This window comes from Bombus vancouverensis, chromosome 10 (genome assembly GCF_051014615.1).
Source record: "Bombus vancouverensis nearcticus chromosome 10, iyBomVanc1_principal, whole genome shotgun sequence".
NCBI classification, from domain to species: Eukaryota; Metazoa; Arthropoda; class Insecta; order Hymenoptera; family Apidae; genus Bombus; species Bombus vancouverensis.
This window is the reverse complement of record NC_134920.1, coordinates 12,789,929-12,811,475: the sequence shown is the minus strand read 5'-3', so window position 1 is coordinate 12,811,475 and position 21,547 is coordinate 12,789,929. Positions and strand designations below refer to the sequence as shown.

The window sequence follows — 21,547 nt, the reverse complement described above, 5'->3', positions numbered from 1 at the left end:
ACTCAAAACGTTTTCTGACGACCAGATTAGATGATCGATAAACTTATTTTATATCCAGTAAATACGAGTGGAATATTCCAACTAACAGCGAGATCCAACATTTTCTATCTGCTCTTCGTCCATGTAGCTTTTCCATTGAATTCCGGATGTTTCCTCTCGATTACCGTACTTGAGATCCAATTAGGAACAGCGTATGGGCGATAGAAAAACCAAAATGATCAACTCGCTTCGAGTAATGTCAAATTTTTCATCGTATCTCGGCGTGAAACCGCGATTATACCGTGCTTGAAAATTGTATCCGATTACCTGCTTATTTTCGGCAAAATAGCTATTTAATTACAAAGCAAACCGCAGCAATATTATTATTTATAGTCATCGTAGCTATATAATAACACACTATAAACCGATTAGTCCGATCTAGGAAAGGCAATATAAAATGAAAACACTGAATTTCTAATAGTCAATTCTTGCACAACTGTTTCGTTACTTAACAAACTCTTCATCCTGGGATTCTTTAATCTCTGTATCGTAAATTAAGCGAGAAAGATTCTTCTAAACTAATAGAAATACTTACATTATAACGTTCACGTAACCAGCCATATTCGAATATCGAATATACATAGCGCTTTATATAATAAATAGTTAAATATATATCGCACGTTTCCTACGAGGAAATCGAAATTTATAGCCTGCTTAGTCCGCAAAAAGCAAGCGAACTACAAATCGGACAAAGTATCCAGATACTTGGGGACGATGATGCGTGTCCAATGTCCAATCACCTACGTATATATTATATATATATACATTTCACATCGCATAGATAACATCGAATCGCTGTTCACGCCATCATACAATAAGGTATCGTAATATATTATAGGTTTCGTATGCTTCACCTAGTCGATCTACGGATTCGCGCTATCTACGCTAAAACAACTAAGAGGAAGAAAATATTGGACGTTGAACGTGCATATGGATAGCCTGTGCTATAGCTTGTGTTAGCCAGCGATATATATCTTTGAGTTTGCGCGTAACACGCCTAAGCAATTTGTAGGAAGCTTTAGTTTCCGCGACACGATGAAGTAAAATGGTACAAAGAGGTGACTCGTAAAGCTTCCGGCTGCGAGCTACACAGGACACGATGCTAAAAGACGGTACAACATGGTGTCAAATACGCTCTTCTAATCGATCAATGAAATACAGGTTACGCGATGAAATATCGTGTGTCCAATAAGGTGAACATCTTCCTTAATCTACCACTGTTGACACTCGATTGGTGTTGTCGGATCACAGCTGGCTGAAAATAGTCTGACACAAGAAGTTCGTTCTATTGTAAGACTCGTTTCTTTAGGCGCGTCGTATTTTCTTATAGAGAAGCTACGCAACTTGTTCTAGCAGAAACGGTATAATTATTATTATACGGTATTAATTATCATAGGCATTCTGTTTCTTCGATTTAAACGCGAATAATTCTAGAAATTCTACCAGGTTGATTAAAAAATCGCCGGTTGACTCTAATTGTAAATAAAAAAATCCCAGAAATTGTAGAGAATGCGTTTGAGAAAAGACAGTTTAAGAAAATAATCTAAGAAATTCCCAGCACGATAATTTTAATCTTACTTTCGGATATACGTGCGTAACGATTGTGATATACTGTAATAAAAAGAATTCTGCGAGGTTAACGCAACAAGAATGCGAGAACGAGATAACTTAGTAACTTGAAAAGAGGTACCTGTTTGCAGTTTGGTTACTGGAGCCCAATATACTCGCCGCGGTCTGAGTAATTTGACTGCGCTACTATCTACCCGGTATACGAGCTAGTATAAATATGTCGCTGTGACTCATTAGATGGCCTGATGGTAAAATGATATCGGTAGCGAAACATGTTCGTCTCGTACTCATTTTTCTCCTTCTCCTTTTTTTTTTTTTTCTTTTATGTTCTCTATTGAACGATTTACGCAAGATGCATTAAATCGCGTAACGATTTCTCGCATCGAACTAGATAAATTCGATAGGAAAACGAAGAGACAAAGTTGCACTTACATCTGCGACTGAGGCTTGGCATCTGATTTCTTTCTTTTCTTGGTGATGCTGCCAGTAATCGCACTCATTTTGACCCACAGTGGGTCCTGTAGTTCACACGGGCTAGGCCTGTAACACAAATAATACAAAATAAATATTCAAATGAAATATCGTAGCTAGATCGAACTTACGAAACATCGTATGTAAATATATTTCGTTTATTTGCAATTAATTAAGAAATAAACGGTTTCATATTTGTTATATATATATATATTGTTATTTATATCCTATTGTTGTATCCATTTATCGATTTATATCAGTGAGATCACACGTGAAAGTTTATCGGATAACGGTGTTTCGACTTCGTATGATTCAAATTTACCTCAGCAATGGTCACCGCAACTATCTTTATCGACCTTTTATTACGTAACGGTAAAATACTCCGATGAAAGAAACGAAAGAGAATGCTCTCGGCAAATCTCTCGCAAATCTCTCAAATTTCGTTTGCCGAGATAACCACTGAAAATTCATCGAATCTTCTACAAAGTGAAACAAGCGGCATAACTCGCTCTTAATTGCGCCCATTATTCCTCGATTATCTTCCAACCCATGGCCCATTTCCCTAACATAGCGAAATCTAACGTAGCTTAAAACGTTAGCAGACAGCGAAAGCGCGCCACCAGAGATCTAGAAAAACGAGCAATTCTTAGAGCACTCCGAGAAACGTAATTAAGTACGTGAGAAATTTTTCAAGCTCCGTCCCGCGCGACCGCGTAATTGCCGAATAGCTGGCAATTTTCGCAACATTTCGCTCGCCACGCTATATTCCTACCCGTAATTACCGTACGTCCACGCATTCGACCAACTCTTTTGTTGTACGTTTTTTCTCTTTCTTTTCTTTTCTCTCTTTTCTTTTTTTTTTTTCATCGCGAAGGATGCAAAACAAGCAACGTTCAGAGTACAGTGCGTGCACTTTATGCGTTCGTTTATCGACACGTGAGACATCTCCTATCGCGTGTGGCATTGTAATGTCCGGTGGAATTCGCGATGCGTACGAAGGGACGCAGGACAATTATGGTCAAGGATACACGAGCAACCCGAACGAACAGATGCACCCGTCCATAAAACGCGAATTCATCGTCGCGTGCACTTATTTCAATATTTCACTCGGGACGCTTGATAAATAATTCACCGGTATATTCCTGGAATCCTTTTTTCTTCCCTTCCTCTCTTCCGAATTTGTTTTTAAAAGCTATTCGATCTGAATGTGAGATATTCGATGAGCGTATAATTCGCATAGAGGAAGTGAAAAATAGTGCATCGCTCCTTTAAAAAAAAAAAAAAAGAAAAGAAAAAAAGGAAAAAAAGATAGAAATCGTGTGGAGGAAAATATATCGCGGCTGTCGTCGGTTTTGACCCGCACCACGGCATCCCAGGGTTAACAAATAAATATATAACCATCTTTAGGCCCCTCGCTTGATGGAAAATAATTTTTATCCTATGCAGAAGCAGATACGAGTTGCCTGTGTCTAACGTTTGTCGGTTTTTTTTTTTTTTTTTTTTTTTTTTTTTGAAAAATAGGGAAACCGAAAGAAAGGAAAGGAAAAGAATTCTAAACAGATGGAAAATAAGATAGTTGCATACAATCGGTAATTATCGTAACCGTAGTCGTGCTGATAGCCGATCAGCGCGATGAGTAATTATAAAACGTGGTTCCAACGGGCGGCGATAATTTGTTTTTCATTTGATGAAACGAAACGATCCGAAGATATTAGTCAGCCAACGGTAAGTAGGCAATAACCGAGGAAGGCAGCTGCAAAACGAGCAAACGTACGGCTGATAGAACGCAGATAGGTACGCGTTACACGCTTAGTTGCGTACGCGGATCTACCTACGCAAAATTTTCCTCCACGCCTCACGATGCACGATATCGATAAAAGTTACGGGGTCAGATCGCCAGAGGATTCTCACGGTTCGACGACAGTCTCGAATCAAGGAACGATGTCGACGACCTTTTTCTTCTTACTTTTCGTTTCTTTCAAGAATTTTTGCTCCGATAGTAAATTATCTTCGCGTTTTAACGTTTCAAATTCTATTTTCAATTATTTCTATTTCGAGCTTTAAAAGCGACATAATAATTTGTTATCGGATTGCTGTCGAATCGATTCAAATATAGCGATAACGCGTGTTAATAAACAGATGCTAGATACCTAAATTGTATAGTTTTTCGTTCGAATCGTTTTAACTTTAAAATTTTCCAGCGTTAATTACGTAGAAATGATCGATTTCGTGTTTCGACGTTGCAAATTTTATCGAAAGATATCGTTGACAACGATGAGTTTCGCTTAGCGTTGCGAGTTTGTAGCGCTGGTTAAAATTCATTCTTTTTTTTTCTTTTTTTTTTTTTGCGGTACATTGTACACCGAACGTCGAATTTCGAGTGAAACGACGCGGGGTGACTGAATATGCAACGATTACGGTAGCTACGGCTTTTTCGCAATCAGAATTAAGCAATTAATCCTGACTGGATACATGAATCGAGATATTTCCGATGTCGTACTTTCACCTGCAGGTATTTTAATATAACTTTAAATGTCACTTTGTAATTTTGTATTAAAAAACGAATGACGAATAACACGGGCCGGCAGCGCGTTGTCGCAACAACGTGATTTCTTTAAATGAACGTTTAACAATTTCCGTATCTTACGATCGGGGAGAAAAGGTATCGAAAGGAGATGGAACGATAAGAGAAAAATAACGCGTAACTCAATGCAAGGAAATATTTAAATATACCGGCCTTATAAATTATACGTCGTTACGTAAACGACATTTTCGTTTTATACTTTAACGGAGTACAACGCGCTACATGTTAAAAATTACGAAGAAATTTGTTTAAGGTAACGTTTGAATCGATTCGCGCGTAAAGAGTATTTTTAATCGAAACGAAATATTTCCAGCTAAAATCGAGTTGGCCAAACAGCGCCTAAATATTAAAAAGGATAATATAAAAATAACAGATGCTCGAAACAATTAATTCGAATCTTTTGCCAGAACGATAGAGTTTCTTGAATATTTCTTACATTTTTTTTCACCGCGGAGTATGCAGGATAGAGAAAAGAAATATTTCGAGCGAACGCTATCAGATCCAACGGTGGCTATCTAAAAATGCAATGATACATGTACCATTCAATTTAGAGAAACGAGGAGCCATCCTTTTCAGAGACGAGATAACGGTACCTCTATTTATCATACGAAAAACCCTGGAGGGCTATAAACCGCGAGAAAAATTTTGTCGTATCGTTTTAATACGTAGCTTCGGAGAGAGAATTACGCGTTACGAAACGTTTCGTGGATTTCTTTCGTTTGAAATTAAACGCGAAGAAAAACAGAGAGCAAACGAACGATAGAAAGAAAAAGTCGATGCGATAATAAAAATTGAACGAAATTCGACCGATACTCGGCTTTCATCGACCCAATGGAACATTTTATCGAGAATCTCAAATGTTGTGCGACGTCGTTTGAATTCGATTCGAAGCTAATCGATATTTAATAGGCTCGTTAGAGCGCATAGTTTTACAAAAATTGAGAAATATTTATCACGAAAATCAATTTTCCATCGTTTAGCGTATGAGAGATAGTTGGTTCTAGTTTCGTATCTGATACACGTAAAAATGAAGCACGCTTATTACGTATTACGTAACACGATACAGAATTGAAAGCTGATAAAATTCAATTAATTAAAACTTCGTTTGAAGTTATTGATTAAAACCGAGTGGGTTAATTAAAAGTAAGTTTAATTAATTTCCTTGATGAAATCAGGCTACTGCATTTTAATCACCAATACTTGAATCAATACTCGATTAAAAATAAATTCTGACTGTAGATCAAGTTTCGCTCGAGAATTCAATAGCAATGCGACGATCGATCAAGTCGCGAACGATTTACGCGAATTTTCTTTCCGATCTACTATTTTACGCGTATTACATATAACGTGGAATCTTCAAAGTAGAACGAGACTGGTCGATCGTTGCATTTAGTAAGAAATGAAAACTCGCGATAATTTAGTTTCGTGAAAGTATCCAGAGGTATTGCCGATTCTATTTGTATCCTACGAAGCACTATTCATATCCCTACGCAAAGCACAAAGTACGAATTAAAGCGGAGAGTCGTAAAATCGAGCAGCTCGCGATTAATCCAAAATTTGATCGGTCTCCTTATGACACCAACGGTAGGTACCGAGAGAAAGCTAAATTAAAAATGAAAAACAGTTCGCGATCGTTGACCGACGTTTAATATTTTATCAGACGAGCGACCAAATAAACGATTGACAAATTGGATTAAAAAGCAAGATCTGAAAACTCACGGATTATCGAAAACGTGGTGAAACCCGACCAACCTCGATCTCGTCGAGCGCAGTCCACGTCGGTCTCTCGGAAACCAGCGACAATTTGACACGGTGCGCGGTCCGAGAAATTCTCGGGTAATTTCTCTCGCAAATATAGCCGGTTGGACACGGGCGCGTTACAAAGGAGCAAATTAGACACGTGCGTTGATCCCTCGTCAGGCATTTTGACATATTTGCTACTCCACGTCATCTAATCACCTCCGCCACGCTAGCCAACGTTCGCAACTAAGTTGCCAACCTGATGTCGTTACGATAATACGACACAGCGAGCCGAGAGAACCGGACGAAATCCAGTTGGCATTGGCGCGCATTGTTTTCGGAAGTGGGACCATCCCGCGTGATAAAACCAGGCTGCTCGCTGCCTGGCCCTGGTGAATCGTGACCTTAACGTCACGGCCCAGCGCGCGGAATCGAAAGCAGCTCTTACGATACGATTCATTCCTCCTCGATGCTTCCTTCCTTTTGTCTTCCACTCTTCTGGTTCCGCGTCGAGGTGACGCAGCGTTCCGTACGTGAAATAAAACGAATCGATCGAACAGCAAGATATAATACACGGCGATGATTTTGTGTAACAGTACAAGAGAAACTTTGTACTTTGTATATTAACCGTGCCGCGTTATGCGAATCGTTTCCATATCGCCGATCGTATTTTTCCTATCGTCGACAAATCTCCGTCGAGCTTCGACGTCTCAAGATCGAACTCGTGACCGAATTAAAATCATCGACGGCCGGGACTATCGAATCGTGTCATCCCCTTCGTAGAGAAACGGGGGCGGTTTGAAACGAAATAAATTGTCGGCGAGAAGGCGAGGCCCGGAGCTATAGCCCCCCTTGCAGCCCTTTAAGCTGCCTCTTTTAATCCGTGCTTGCCTCAAATTTCCACGGAATGATCAAACTCGTTGTATATTGTTACGCGTTGGTCTTTAGTGTAATAACGAAACGACGAAAAGATATCGTGCGTACCGTAGGTCCGGTAAGAGGAAATATCAAGAACGAACAAGTTTCCTCGATAATTTCTAAATATTAGTGTTTATTACAGTCGGTAAGACAAGTCGGATAAAAAGAAGATCGTGATCATCGATCGATTTATCGAGAAGCTTAAGAGACAGATAATTGACGAATCGGAGGAAAAAACGGAGCTATCGATCGCTAATGGTTTTTAAAATAGAGCTAGATGTGTATTCGTGAATGAAAATCGCAATTATACGAATTGCGCATATTTCGAAACAGATACGATACAACATATACGAGTGGTAATTATTGATATTCCGATCGGCCAATCCATTCGCTGTCATAAAATATCGCGAGATGTTATTACTTTCCTATTCCTATTAACTGTCTAATTTTTCTTGACACCGTGCAAGTGTTTTTCGTATTCTCGTTTAATTCCAGTTAGGTATATTTATTTTCGCTTTTCAAAGTAATATAAATAGCCGTCGAAGATACCGCTTTGGATTCGAATTAATTACTTATTTTCTAACTAAAATTCCGATAGAGGAAAATTAAAATTTACGTTGCGGATAACCAAATATTGTCGCGAAAAGAACGACGTATCGCGCGATCAGAAACTTACGGTACATCGTAGTATGGAAGATCGGTTAATCGTATAAAGCGAATTCGCTCTTAAATCGAAGGAAATAAATAATTTTCCATTGCAAAAATAAAAATTTCCTGTGTTTTATAATAATTACACATTGCCGGAAAAATGTATATACTCGACGACAGAAAGGTATTACTTATCGTATTACCATAATGCGGTTAATTTTAGAAAATTGCTCGAAGCTTGCCAAGACGAAAATGTAACAAAATGTAAGAGGCACGATGTAACCTAACGCGCGTAATATCCAGAGATTTATAAGACGCCTCCGACGCATCATCTTCGCCGTGGACGCGTGTTTAACCTGGATTTAAAAGTTCCGCAACTGCATCACGTTTTTCATGAAACGACGTTCGCGCTTACACCGTTTGTGTTTAACGAGACAATAACGTGTTTTCACGAGGCGCGTCGTTATCACGTTTGTTTTATTAGCAGACCGACTGTCGCTACGCGTGCAACGAAGCTAGCAAATCGTTGCTGTAAGGCTTACGTTACATACCACCGATGAAACGTACGTGTCGTTTGGCACAGCAAGCGTAGAAAGTTAGCGCGATAAACGACGAAAAATTACGCTCGTCGACGTAACACGGCCAGCTCTTTTTATCGGGCCTGTTTCTTTCCTCGTTAAAGCATATCTGCCTGTTGCTTTTTCTCTAAGGGCTTTATTTAAATTTAAGGACACACCGTCCAACATCGTTCCGCTCTTCCAGCCAGCATTTTCGCGTTTCACCGCTTTATTTTATCGGTTCGTTCCCCTAGCGAACCAGCAGAACACGCGCGGCAACAGGCTGTCTATCGAGAGATCGCCGACTAGTTATCTGGTAACGTTCCTCGGGCGGCGCTCAAATATCGCCGAATAAAAGCCACGCCGTAAACACTGCGGAAAAATTGTGATTACGGGTATTCGTTGAAATTGCGCGATTCCGCGTGCAGATAGCCCTCGGGTAAAAACGTTCGAGATTCAGGCAGGCTTAATTGATAAACGCCGCGAGTAAAGGTTAATTATAGGAGGGACGAGCCCTCGGAGGAAATTCATCGTGCCCGGCCAACCGATTCCATCCATCGTCCTTCTATTTATCCTGTCACTCGATCGTAAGTTTGGTCGAACGAGGACCAAAGTCTCTTCTCTTAGGCTTATCGGTAATTTCTCTTGTTCTCGTTTCTAATCGCCAGTTTCTTTCTCTTTGTTGAAAGACCATCTTTTAACGTTTAGGCGACACGCGAAGGTACGACAGGTGATCGATCGAATAAATTTAATCGGGAAGAAACGAAGGAGCAAAACCACTGGAAATATTCGATATATGGCCGGAGATAAAATATTTAAGATTCATCGTAAAAGTAAGAATTTGAGAAACTAATCTCGTAAAGAAGAAAGAACGATAAAATACCGATATAAAAGCGATATAAAGGTAATAAAATCTTTTCAGAACTACGTCGTTCCTTTGCTTTTGAATTAACTGTTAAAAAACTAGCTCGATAAAGTTTCTTCTAGACGCTGATTCGTAACGTATCGAGGAATGCAAAAAGTAGAATCGTAGGTGAAATTTTTCCTAATAGCGGCGCAGCGGGGGAACGCGAGATGTTCTACTTCGTGATTTGCTTAACAAGTGACAGCCAGCACGAGCAAGAAAGCAAAAGCGCGCCGAGAGGCCTCGACAACAGTTCGCTTAACGGCCTCGCGTTCACCGAATCGTTTCGATCATCTAAAACCGAAACGAACGTAACTATCGACTAAAAAGGCGAATGACAAGGAAAAGGAAAGATAAAGAAAAAGAAAAACAGGGCTGTAATCTACGCGTGTAACTAATCGATCCGATGTTAACGCGAGTCGTACGTTTGATACGACTATTTTGCAAATAACACAATGATCGATGAGGCCGGATCAACGTTTGCCAGCTGGCTGTGAATATTCTCGTCAACTGCTTCTCCATTCTATCTATCTATCTATCTATCGTTAATTGATATTTAACGACGCGATAATTTCGCTCGTACGACGGAATACCCGATATCGATATTTTCTTGCCTATTATTTCAAATCGTTGCCATCGTATTAGGAAAAAAGCGTAAATTACTTTCTCAACAAATTTATTCCATGAAATTTCAGTGAAATTCCAGTAATAAACAGCATCGGAGAACGTTTCTTTGGTAAAATCAGTAGCGCGGCTGATACAAAAAAGCGCTATCGGGTTAGAAGATTGTGACAGACCCTTCTAAATGTAAATTAATCCGTGCTCGAGGGCTCGATCATCGTGGAACATGTTTCGGTTCGGATACGTTCTCCTTTTTTTACATTATCAGAAGATTTAATCGTTTCTCGTTTCTTTCGTCTCACAAAGACTCTGGTTCAGTTTTCAATTTGCATTTGCCTCGCGTTACACGCAAAAAGAAGTCGAACAGCGAGAGCAAGTTCGAGCACAAAAGCATCGCGTGTTCGACAGAAAGTCGATCGACGCGTGTTCGCTTTGCCTTCCTCTCGTGCAAAAAAAAAAATGTTCGGTATCGTTTACGAAGAAACGAAGGAATATCGCGAATATTAATAAAACGTCGTCGCCCGCGGTCGCGGGTGAAATTACCACGATTTTCCACGTTCTCCGATCGCGATCGACGAGGCAAATCGTTGATAATCTCTCGAGGAACTACCGACGCGGCCAAGCGACCGATAATTTCGTCGGATTGTCCGTTCTAATCGCTTTCGTTAGCTGTTAGAATCAAATACGTACAAAGGGCACGCTGTTCGGATATGGTAAAATCGAAGATGTATTTGCCAAAATTCGCGGAGCAAGTAGAACCGAAATTTTTATGTATCTAGAGATAAGAGCACGATAACTTCGAAAAGGGTATGTATTTATAAAATTGGCTGTGACCTCGATGTTAAATTACAATCAATCATCGATTAAAGATATCGCGAAACGAATTTCACTCGATTCTTTTAATCTCGTTTTACTCTGCCTTTAGAAACGCTCGCTGGATCCGACTGCTTAACTCGGTCTAACTAGATCTGATTTCTTTCGGCGTATAAGTTACGTTACTCGCCAACCGATATCAAATAAATGCATAATTAAGGTTAAATACAATCTATTTGCAACCTACGTTTTGTAACGTTTACGTAATCGTTCAGTCGTTAAATCGCGTAAAGTTAATTTGTAAACGTTTGCGAATTCGCGAAGCGTAACTAATCAATAGCGAGAAATACGCTTTAGTCGAGAAACGTATCGTTTGATTCGTCGATTTTATAAAAATATTTATAGAATCACAGCGCTCGTTGCCTTCGCAGGAAAATTTCTTTTCGCCAGAATTTTCCACGGATTTTGAAACGATCTCAAAACAAAGGTTACAGCGTTCGTTGCGCGCAAACGTCTCGTAACGAGAGACCCGTGAAAGAAGAGAAAGAGAAAAGAAAGGAAGAAAGAAAAGAACGGGGAAAATCGTAACGTTTCCACGAGGAGCGAGTAGAAGAGGCAAGGGCCGAGGAGAACGTCGGCGGATCGAAGGCACTCGACCTTGATATCAGCTCGAGAAAAACGATTGTTTCCGTTCTGCGCGAGCGAGACGCGTCAACGTCGACGACTACGTCGTCTCGAGGCAACGACAAATTTTCGCGGCCGCAACGCGCGCCGTGTGGTTCCTTCCAACGTCCTAATTCTACGTCAGCCATCTACGTCGAATCGGCTGCTGGGTAATCAATAATTTTTGCGCGCGAGAATGCTTCCCATTCTCGTTGCCAGAGTTGGCCGCGTTTAAGCAAATAGCATATGCTCGTCGTAGCACGCTCGTCTATTCGCTGTTTTGCTTATCTCGATTACGTTTCCGAATCGTTAGAAACAGAAGAGAGAGAGAGAGAGAAGCACGACGCTAAAAAAAATCCCTGATATTCGTCACGTGGACCAAGGTACACTGTCTCGTCGAATCAATCGGTCGATCGATCAACGTTTCGCATAATTCGTCGTATATAGTAAAAGAATAACGGCTGGATTTTCTATCTTACTTTTCTCCAAGAAGCATCCTCGCGGTGCCACGAGAGACTCCAAGACACGTCGACACCCAGAGACCTCGTTTCCATTCCACGCCGTTCCACTCCTAAACATCCATCGCAACTTCCAATCGTTTCATCGTACACGCGAACTTCACGCACCAACGAACTCGTTTGCGTTCTCCGATCACCGCGGAGACCGGATACTTTGAGTAGACGCGATGGCGAGGAGCGAGAGCGGAAGATTACGCGGGTGGATCGAGCTACGATCGACGAAGGAGGCAGACGGAGGGAAACGGAAGTTGGAGAAAAGAAGAAAAAGAAGGCAGAAGGCAGAAGGCAGAAGGGAGAAGGAAGAAAAAGAAGGTGACCGTAAAGGAGCACACCCGCGGCAAGAAGAAGCCGGCGCTCGCTGCTTCTGCCGACGTCACCACTTATCGCTAGGAAGAACACCTTGCATCACTAGCGGCGGCGTGTATCCACGCAGCCGTCACCCAGTTGTCACGCAGCAACGTTCCACGACTCCCCTCTTCGAAGCTGATGCGCGCTGCCTGGCTGTTCCCCGAGGTAGCTCCTCTTCTCTTCTATTCTCTCCTTTCTTCCAGCGCCAGTCGCAGAAGCGACTATCCGCGCGCGCACTCACTCGAGCTCGCCTCTCTTTGCGCAACAATCGCTCACCACCGTCGCCGTCGTCGCCACTGCCGCCACTGACGATCGCGCATACATCGCGTGTTTCCTCTTTCTCGACGTGTGCGCGCGCTCCTCGCGACCGTCGGCCTTCGGTTCCTTCGCCGCGTGTTTTAAAGTTGAACGAGCGAACTTCGCACGGATGCTCTGACACACACACGCTCTCTCTCTCTCTCTCTCTCTCTTTTTCTACGTAGCTACTATATACGCGAGAATCGTTGCGAACCGCCTGCTTATTGCCGCTTGGCCAGCGAACGCGCGTCTACTGACAGTACCGACTCACTGACTCACTGCCGCACTGATTCGTCGTATCGCGTTCGTTCAGCTACGGCGCAACGCGCCGCCAACCGACGATTCGTCGCGTACCGACGCCACGTTCCAGCCACGGCCTCTAAAATCAGCTGCTCTTCGCGGTTGCGATAGATCCGTTGCAACTACGTCGTTGCATCGTGACGACGGATAACGACGTATACGCGACTTTTTACGCAGATCGACGAACGTCCAGTTTATCCGACGCGAGCTTCTCGAAATTTACTCTACCACGCGTATCCAGATAACGGAGACAACGATCGTTAGCTAGCGATGGAACTAGCGACGCGAGCGTGGCCTGTTCGAGTCGCCACGGCCGAGCATCGGTCGCTCGTGGGTCGACTCGTATATGCGGGACCTGTACCCGCGTGTAATATAGGTCAGTGGGCCAGGGCGATCATGGCAACACGGACATGCGCGGCGTTGCGCGCACCCGTGGCCCGCCTTGCCAGCCTTCGCGACCGTCCGAACGACCGAGTCGACCGCCGCGTTACGTGCCACGTTTAACGCACCCGACCGATCCTATCTACTCGAGCTTCTCACCTGTTTCTTCCTTTGCCGTTCGTTCCTGCCGTCTCATCGTCGGACAGTCACGCGCGTATATTAATACGTTGCTTACACGTTACACGTCCAGATTGGAACGTCGGGGTAAACTGCAGTCGCGTGCAACGTTGTTCGGTCGACGGATTTTCGTTCGGAGGGTAACTTTACGACGGTAGAGAAGATTTCGAGGTTTCGGTCGGATGCGGACGAGCTGCTCGGGAAAGTGGGTCATCGGTGCGGTCGTGGGTGTTGCTTGTTGGGGATTTTGTGGAGACGATAGATTTTCGGTAGCGAGTAACGTGGGTGGGGGATTTGATATCTGGAGTACGAGGGTGGGGGTGGATTGACGCAATTCGGCGATAGTTTAAACGGCTTGATTAATATCTTCGGGGATGACGGTGTACCTTTTTCGAAATATTCCATTTACCAGGTATAATAATTTAATTTTTTTTTTTTCATTTCAATTAAAATTTTCCATAACGAATGGCAAAGGAACATACGTCGAAGTCAATTTTTAATCTCACGAACGCCACAAGAACCAAAATTTTCTCTTCTAATATTCGTCGAATAATTTCAATCTCGCGTATTGACTTCGTCGAGCGCCAATCGTAACCAATCGCCGTTAAATAATTTTCCAAACTATCGAGAGCGTTTCACGTACGACAATTGCTACGTACTTTCGTTTGCTCTCTTGTAAAGATATATGTGTATATACGGTAACAGCTACGAAGCAGAAAGAGGAAAAATAAGCGGAAAGCAAATAAACGAAAGGAAGAGCGATGTATTGCCGTAAAATTACCGGATTACGGATTCACAGTTACAGAAGAAAACGGCGAGCGCAGGAGTCGCGCGAGCTGGATGATGCTCGCTTTCAGACGCCGTAATTGCATACGCAATTACGCTGCTGTATAGAGCGTAATCGACGAAACGACGATCCCGTATCGCGTACTTTCCTCGCCGCGTGCCTCTCCACGCCGGTTTCCCTTTTTCCGTTCATTTTACTCGCTTCTAATTCCCGTGTTTCCCTTTCTGCCTCGGTTCGACGCGATTGCGGCTATTCGAATGTCGCCACGATGGTGCCTATTACCACACAATGCTCTCCGTGCTCCAACCACCCTCGCCCCCGGCAAATGTCTTCTCCTTCTCGCTGTTCCGATGAATACGAAAATTGCCAAGATCTCTCTGCCCGGGCGGCGTCCGCCCCACCGAGATGATAACGATAGTTGGTAATGATAATAATAAATTGACTTTATAGCTCGAAATAAAAATTGTTTAGGGCAGTGGATACGAACGGTACAGATAGAGAATTATGTAAAAGAGATAGGAAGAGAAGTAAGAATCACGAACTTTGAATAATAATTTTACGATCTCGTGGTGGGGAAAAAGATGAATGCTAGGGTTGAAACGCAAATCGATCGGAACGTCAGAAACGTCGATAGATTGGAAAAGGCGATCTACGTGTATGAGACACGGTAGAGATATCGATACGTTTGAAATCTGAGCGTAGAAAAGGGTTGAGACGCTTTCTCATTTTGACGTTATCGGTGGTCAAATCGAACGTTTACTATTGGCCACGTTAATTCGTTATCTGCTATTGATCTGTCTTATCTTAAGAGGTAATAATACGATTAATTGCTTATATTCGTTTCAAATTAAGCGTCACGCGTTGAAATACGAAATGTACGATATCGGGTCGAAGTATATCGAAAAATGAAACGCGAAACGAGGATGGCTGCGATTGAAAAACGAGAAACGCGCGTTCTCCATACTTTTCTCCGTCGCAAATCGTCTTTGACTTTAATATCTTTGCTCGTTCGACGAGACGCGAAAAGGAGGTATTAAAAATATCAAAAGTTTGAATACGTTTATATACGCGAGTCTCGATATTAAAAATACTCCGTATCTAAAGACGCGTTAGAAGGAGAAGCGAAATAAAGATATCGTTTCGTTTATTCCTTCGTGTAGTCTTTCCCATTATTATACGCTTACACAATAGCTAATCCACGCACAGCAGCTCGAACGTTAAAAAGTCAGCAATCTAGCGAATTAATCTTAGCTCGTACGTGGTCTGCGTATCTAGCTCGTTATACACGGTTATCGTCCCTTTTCGACCTCGCGTCCGTGTATCCTCTATAGCTGGGAAAAGATATATTCCCTTTGAATCCACCGCGTTAACGTCAAAGACCTAATTAAATTCCTATCGAGCACGCGTATAAAATTGCAACGAAATTAAATTATCGATAAAAGCAATTATCCAAAGAAAGTTGCCCGACGATCGATTCGTTGCGTATTGGTTTTCAGCAGGTTCCCGGATCGATCGCGCCGCGTCTAATACCGGAACGAAACGAACTTCAACCGGTGTCAACATCGATCCGTATCTACATTTTTAATGCACCGACGTAATATTTTATTGTTCGCCGTGCTATTCTATTCGCCGCGTCGGTTCGATATTGACCGGCACGCGATTTTGCAACGTTGCGAAAAAAAAAAGAAAGAAAGAAAGAAAGAAGAAAAAAAAAGTCGTCGACCGCGATCGAAATACGTTACTCCCCGAGATTTCTATATTCGCGAGAAACTTTATCTGGCCGCTGGAAACGCGATTGACACACGGAGTGTCGCTCGCATCTCGAACGTATCCGTCTCTCTTTTTCCTCCTCTTCGTTTTTCTTCGTGTTTTACTTTTTATTTCCTTTCTTCGTCGTTCGTTACGACGATTTTACGCGATCGTGTGTATACAGAAACGACGCTCGGATTACACTTTTAGGTAATCTCGAAAAGGCTGACGAGACACGCGTGTCGAATACTTCGTATTACAGCTTTTGTGTCATCGCGACGCGCGTCAAAATCGCTTCCATCGCTCGTTTCTGTCCGGTTCTCTCTCGCAAATATCGTCCAGTAATTCGCGTTTTTCTCGTTCGTACGTACTATACGTACGTCTCGTATACGTAGGTTATTCGGTTTATTCCATATATCGCGGTAGATTGCGATAACCAAATCGATTTTGATTTCAACGCAACAAAGACGTCTCTTTGATTTTATCTTCGATCCCATCGAGATACATTTTCAATCTCGAGTCGAGCACGATCGAGACACGTTTCTTCCGCAATATCGATACGATAGAAATATTTTTTCCATTCTAATTTCACCGCGACGAAGGGATCTCGCCGACCTATGACGACGCGATTATCCCAACATCGTGAAACGGTATCAACCAATATCTTTTAGCAACGTTCTTCCGTTTGGATTTATAGAAAAAAATCAAGGCAAACGGGGTCCCAGCGGTAAATGATTTCGATCATGAAGCGTGCCAAATGTCATACGCTTGTTGCGTTATGCGACAAAAGCGAACGCGCGTATGCTCGTCGATCAGGATGCCGTTTAAACGTCGAAATACTTTCAACGCATCCGGCCGTATATTGCATCTTCGAAATTACGCTTGATTCGTTCCATTTCGAATTTCGATCATCATTTCGATATCGTAATCCGTGCTGTGGTGTTCTTACGGTCGTCGTTGAAAGAAGAAAGGTGGAATTGGAAAGGGTTAAAAAGTAACCTGCGACGACAGACGGCCGTATCCTTTAACAGCCATAAAATATGATTTCATAGCATTCGGAGAATAATGACGTCAGTTCTATCGCTGAAAACGGACACGCCGGAATTTGATACCCGGTCTGAATTAGGTGCGACAACTTCATGCAGTTTCTTGGCTTCCGATCCCAACAAAAGGATTCCAAACTGGTTGCTCGATCGGCTTTCCGAACTCCAACGATCACCGAGACGAGATGTCGTTCGAACGAGAAAAGAAAACGCGAAATTTCAGACTAAAGCGAATATTTCTCCTTAATCGCGCTGCGGATAACAAATTTTCCACGTCCGCGGCGAAACTTCGGTGTACGAAGTAACAGGAAATTTGATGGACGAGTGACAGATCGCGGTTTTCCGGCCAAAGCGCTAGGAACAAGCAACGAGATAATTTAAATCAATGGCAAACGGGTTCTATTGCTCGTCTATTCGTTACGCCATTGCCTGTTATCCGTCTTCTACCTACACGCGCCTCGATCTACCTACGTTCTCTTCCGTCGAATAACGCTTGTCACCGCGATACTCACACTTTCACAAGGTAAACACCTGTTCTTCTCGACGATCGAGCCGACGGTCGAGGAGCGATCGTCGATCTTCAAAATCGTTCCAAGACGCCTCTACGGTTCGTCGAAAGAACACCTCTGAGAATATTCGACGTTCGAAGAATGTGCTTCCGAAATGCGTCGATTTTGATACTCGTGTCACGATTCGGGGAACGCAAAGTATTTTCCAAATAAATAATTTAAATCGACGCTCGATAACGACCGATCTGTTGTTTCGAACGGGACAACTTTTGATAAAATTCGTCTTAAAGAAATTTGGAAAAATGAAATTGAAACAGGAACCTACAAGATGTCGCGATTTGATGTAACTTGGAAAGCTCCTGTTCGCGAGAAAACGAGCTGAATTCCAGTAGCAATTGCGCGATTCGATACGGCCAGGATTTCGATCGAAATTTAAATAGCGCCACTTTGCTCGAACAACGCACACACTCGCCTGAAGCGTAATTTGCGTGACATTTCGCTCGCTAACTTTGAAACTTCCGCTAACTTGCGCGAAATAAAGCGGCGTTAAAAGTTCAAGCATAAATAAACGGATTACCTGTCTTCGAAGAAACTTTAAATATCGAAAATGTACATTTTACAAACATATTAAACAAATATCCTTTGGAATAAAATTCGAAACTACAAATTCCTGTCTTTGTATGCAATAAACGAAAATTTCAAAGTTCTCGATAAGAAGTTAACTAGCGAGATTATTTTCTTACTGGAAGAGTTCTAATTTCAACTTATCAAGGAATAATCTTTGTCCGCGTAAAGAAGTCGTTCTTTCTTCGTACAATTTTTCAACGAAATTTTTGAAACTCCATATATAGGTCGCAATAACGCGCGTTGCATCGTTCAACGGTGGAGAAGCTGCTCGCTGTCTCGCGTCGAAGCCCGTTGAAAAGTTTCGCGAAGAGAAATATCGTACGAAGGAGGATCGATTTCTGATTCACGCGGCAATTCTAAAGTAGCATCCGTTGCCAGAGCATGGAGCGCCGATCCGTTGGTATTCTAGCGAGTCGATGATGATCCATAGAAGGCGATCGCGCATTTAAATTGGTCGAGGTCTCTCGGTTACGCGCGCTCCAGTAGTAACACACTTCCCTAGCTCGTATATGCAGTTGTAAACTGTTCTGCGTTCTCCGCCACGGCCATCGACCAGAATTCCCCGTGGCTCGTGCATACGCCTCTACCTATGTACTATATACCCTTTCTATCCTTTCGCCGTTCTGAGCCGTCATGTCGAGTTCAGGTTCATACTACACGTGTCCCGTCCCTTATCGATAGGGGAAGCGTGCCGCTGAATAACTCGAGAACCATTTTTCCAGTTCCATGCCGAGCAGCGCGTGTACTAGAATTTTTCGATTTCAACTTTGAGTTTCTTCCGTGTTCTTCGTATTCGTTCTTCCGCCTTTTAGCCTTTTTTTCCAGCTCCAAAGATTTTTTACGACTTTAAGGCTTCTTTCGTCAGACCTTGTACGATCGATTACGAATAAACGATTTTTGTCTATGCGTAAAAATCAACGCCAGAATCTTTGCAACAGGCGTAACCGTTTGCGGAAGGCTATCGGCTAAGTTTTCCGCTATTCCGGTCTGTTTTGAAAGACGTCGCGATGCGACTGAGCCACGTCAACCCCCTGACCGACACACGCGAGGTAGGTGGACGTGGATGCGTTCGATTATTTATATTTGTTGCTTCGTCCTAACTTTCTCGTGCTTTTATCTTCGATTCTTTTAAAAACACGTATATCACTGTGTAGAATAATTATCGTATCGTAAACAGACGTATTGATCAGTGTAAAGAATGATTCGATTTGGACGTGTTAAAAACTCGGAGACGTTATGCGGGTTTTATCGTTTGCTCGTTACCTTTTATCTACGTTTTAAACGTGACTAACAGTAGGTAACTCGTACAGCGTTCTTTCTTCCGCGCTTATTATCGATCGGAAACGAATCATTTTTCTTTCACTGGTGAAATTTCCTCGTCTACTTTCTTGCTAGATCCGTCGATTCGTTTCTGCTGCAAGTTGCGCGTATCGCCTTTTTATTATTCGATACGACGAATCCGCGAGATAGCGATCTCTGCGTTACGAAGATCGCGCTTTTACGTTCCAACGATTATTCGTATCGTTTTTATCGATCGCAAATAAATCGCCGAGAAGCTAAATCGATCGCTTTTACTTTCTGAAAATTTCTTCACTGCGCCGCGGCACACGAACGTTTCGCGTCTCGTGAATTTCAATCTCGCTTGAATTTCAACGGAAGAAATAATTTCTACTCGATAGATTCGATCGATTTAACTGGCGAGTAAATCAGAAACAACGAATCAACGAGAAAGATTAGTTCTTTCTCGAAGAAGTTCGTATCTTAAATCGCAATTTGCAAACAATTGCGATAAATCCTTGCGAACGACGATATTCTTTCGTACGGGATATTCGATCAAAGAAAAGCGTATCACCTCGTGGATCTCGATGAAATTATTTCGATGGTTAATATCGTCCATTGTATTCGAGATTACTGAAAAATTTAAGCAACGTTTCCTCGTTGCTACCTGGCTAATTACGTTGGTTATCTGCCAGGCCAATCGCCGACTTTCGATGCGAATTTTCGATTATTTCGGTCAAACTAGTATTTTTGTTCATCGACGAACAACGACAGATCCTATCTCGCCGATATTCTCGTATTGAAACATCCTTCGTCGATCCTCGCTCGTTCTGCATAATTATTCGCGTACAAGATCGCTCGGAACTTCTAATAGCGTGGCAGTTTTAATAAACGAGCCTCCGTTCGACTTGGCCGGCGTTTCTTCTTAATTTTCCTATCTCCGTATTTCTAGCGATTATCGCGTGGCTTTGTCCCAACTTGGTTCGTAAAGGGCAAAATTTTTAATTACCACGAGTCCCATCGTCGTTCGATCGACACTTTCTCCGTGTTATCAAAGTTTTCGCATTTATCCTGGAACTCGTTAACCGGCTGCTACGTTAAATACCGTGCAAGCCACGTCGAAACATTAGCTGCAATTTGATCGAAGATAAGAGAAAGAACTACGAAATTAGAATGTAATATCGAAGGGAACGTGATATCCATTTTCTTATCGAAGTACGATGAATTTTCGAGGCTCTATCGCTGTTATCGACGCTCTTGGAAAGGCGAAATAGGTGGACGAGGAATGCGGATCAACGTAACTGCCCACTTTTCTCTGGCTATTCATTTCGGAGTCCGTTTGCCACCTATTTCACGCTTTTATGGTAATTGTAATCGTTAAATGTACAGAACGCTTGAAAAAGAGTGTCTTCGATGGTTCTGGATCGCAACGGAGAAACAGTAGATCGATACATTCGGCGTAAAATTCGATTTTGCATCTTCTGGTCGGGATGTATACGACGAGGTTGATTTATTCGCTGGCGATAGAAGAAGGGACGGATTTATCGCAACGCGCGATAAAAAGGAAACGAATTATTCGTAAATACGCGTATCGAGGAAAAACACACGGAAGATCGCGACGAAACGCTGTAACAACAAACAGACATTTTCTAGTTTGAAACGGTAAAATCTGCTTACGCTGAAATTCGAGCGTTCTACGAGATAAACTGGAAGAAGCAACGGTGCAACGGCGAAGAACGATATCGCGAAGATCGTATCTCGTAAGGCAAATTATCACGAGCGTAGAAACGGAGACGCTTTTTCTTCCAGTGAAAACCGCCGACACATCGGTTCTTTCGTCATAGACTCGGAGCTGTACAATCCGAATCGCAAATTAAGCAGATTCCGTTTCGATGATACAACGCGTATACACACAGGTATCGGGGCTGGATGTTAATTAGCAAGGTAAGAGGAATTTCAGATTAGCCTCTCTCGAGCGGACAGAGCGTGGATAATTCAACGATATA

At 42.6% G+C, this 21,547-nt stretch overlaps 1 protein-coding gene across 8 annotated transcripts in view; it reads right to left on the bottom strand.

Annotated features, from left to right (window-relative positions):
* Positions 1-21,547, bottom strand: part of LOC117163436 (uncharacterized) — a 129,465-nt gene that overhangs the window by 41,322 nt on the left and 66,596 nt on the right. For 7 of the 8 annotated variants that reach the window (XM_033345698.2, XM_033345699.2, XM_033345692.2 and 4 more), the window contains exon 3: positions 2,041-2,148. In XM_033345698.2, coding sequence (XP_033201589.2) covers positions 2,041-2,148 — 108 coding nt within the window. Of the gene's footprint in view, positions 1-2,040; positions 2,149-12,006; positions 12,918-21,547 lie in introns of those variants that run through there. The other variant, XM_033345694.2, reaches the window with a different exon arrangement.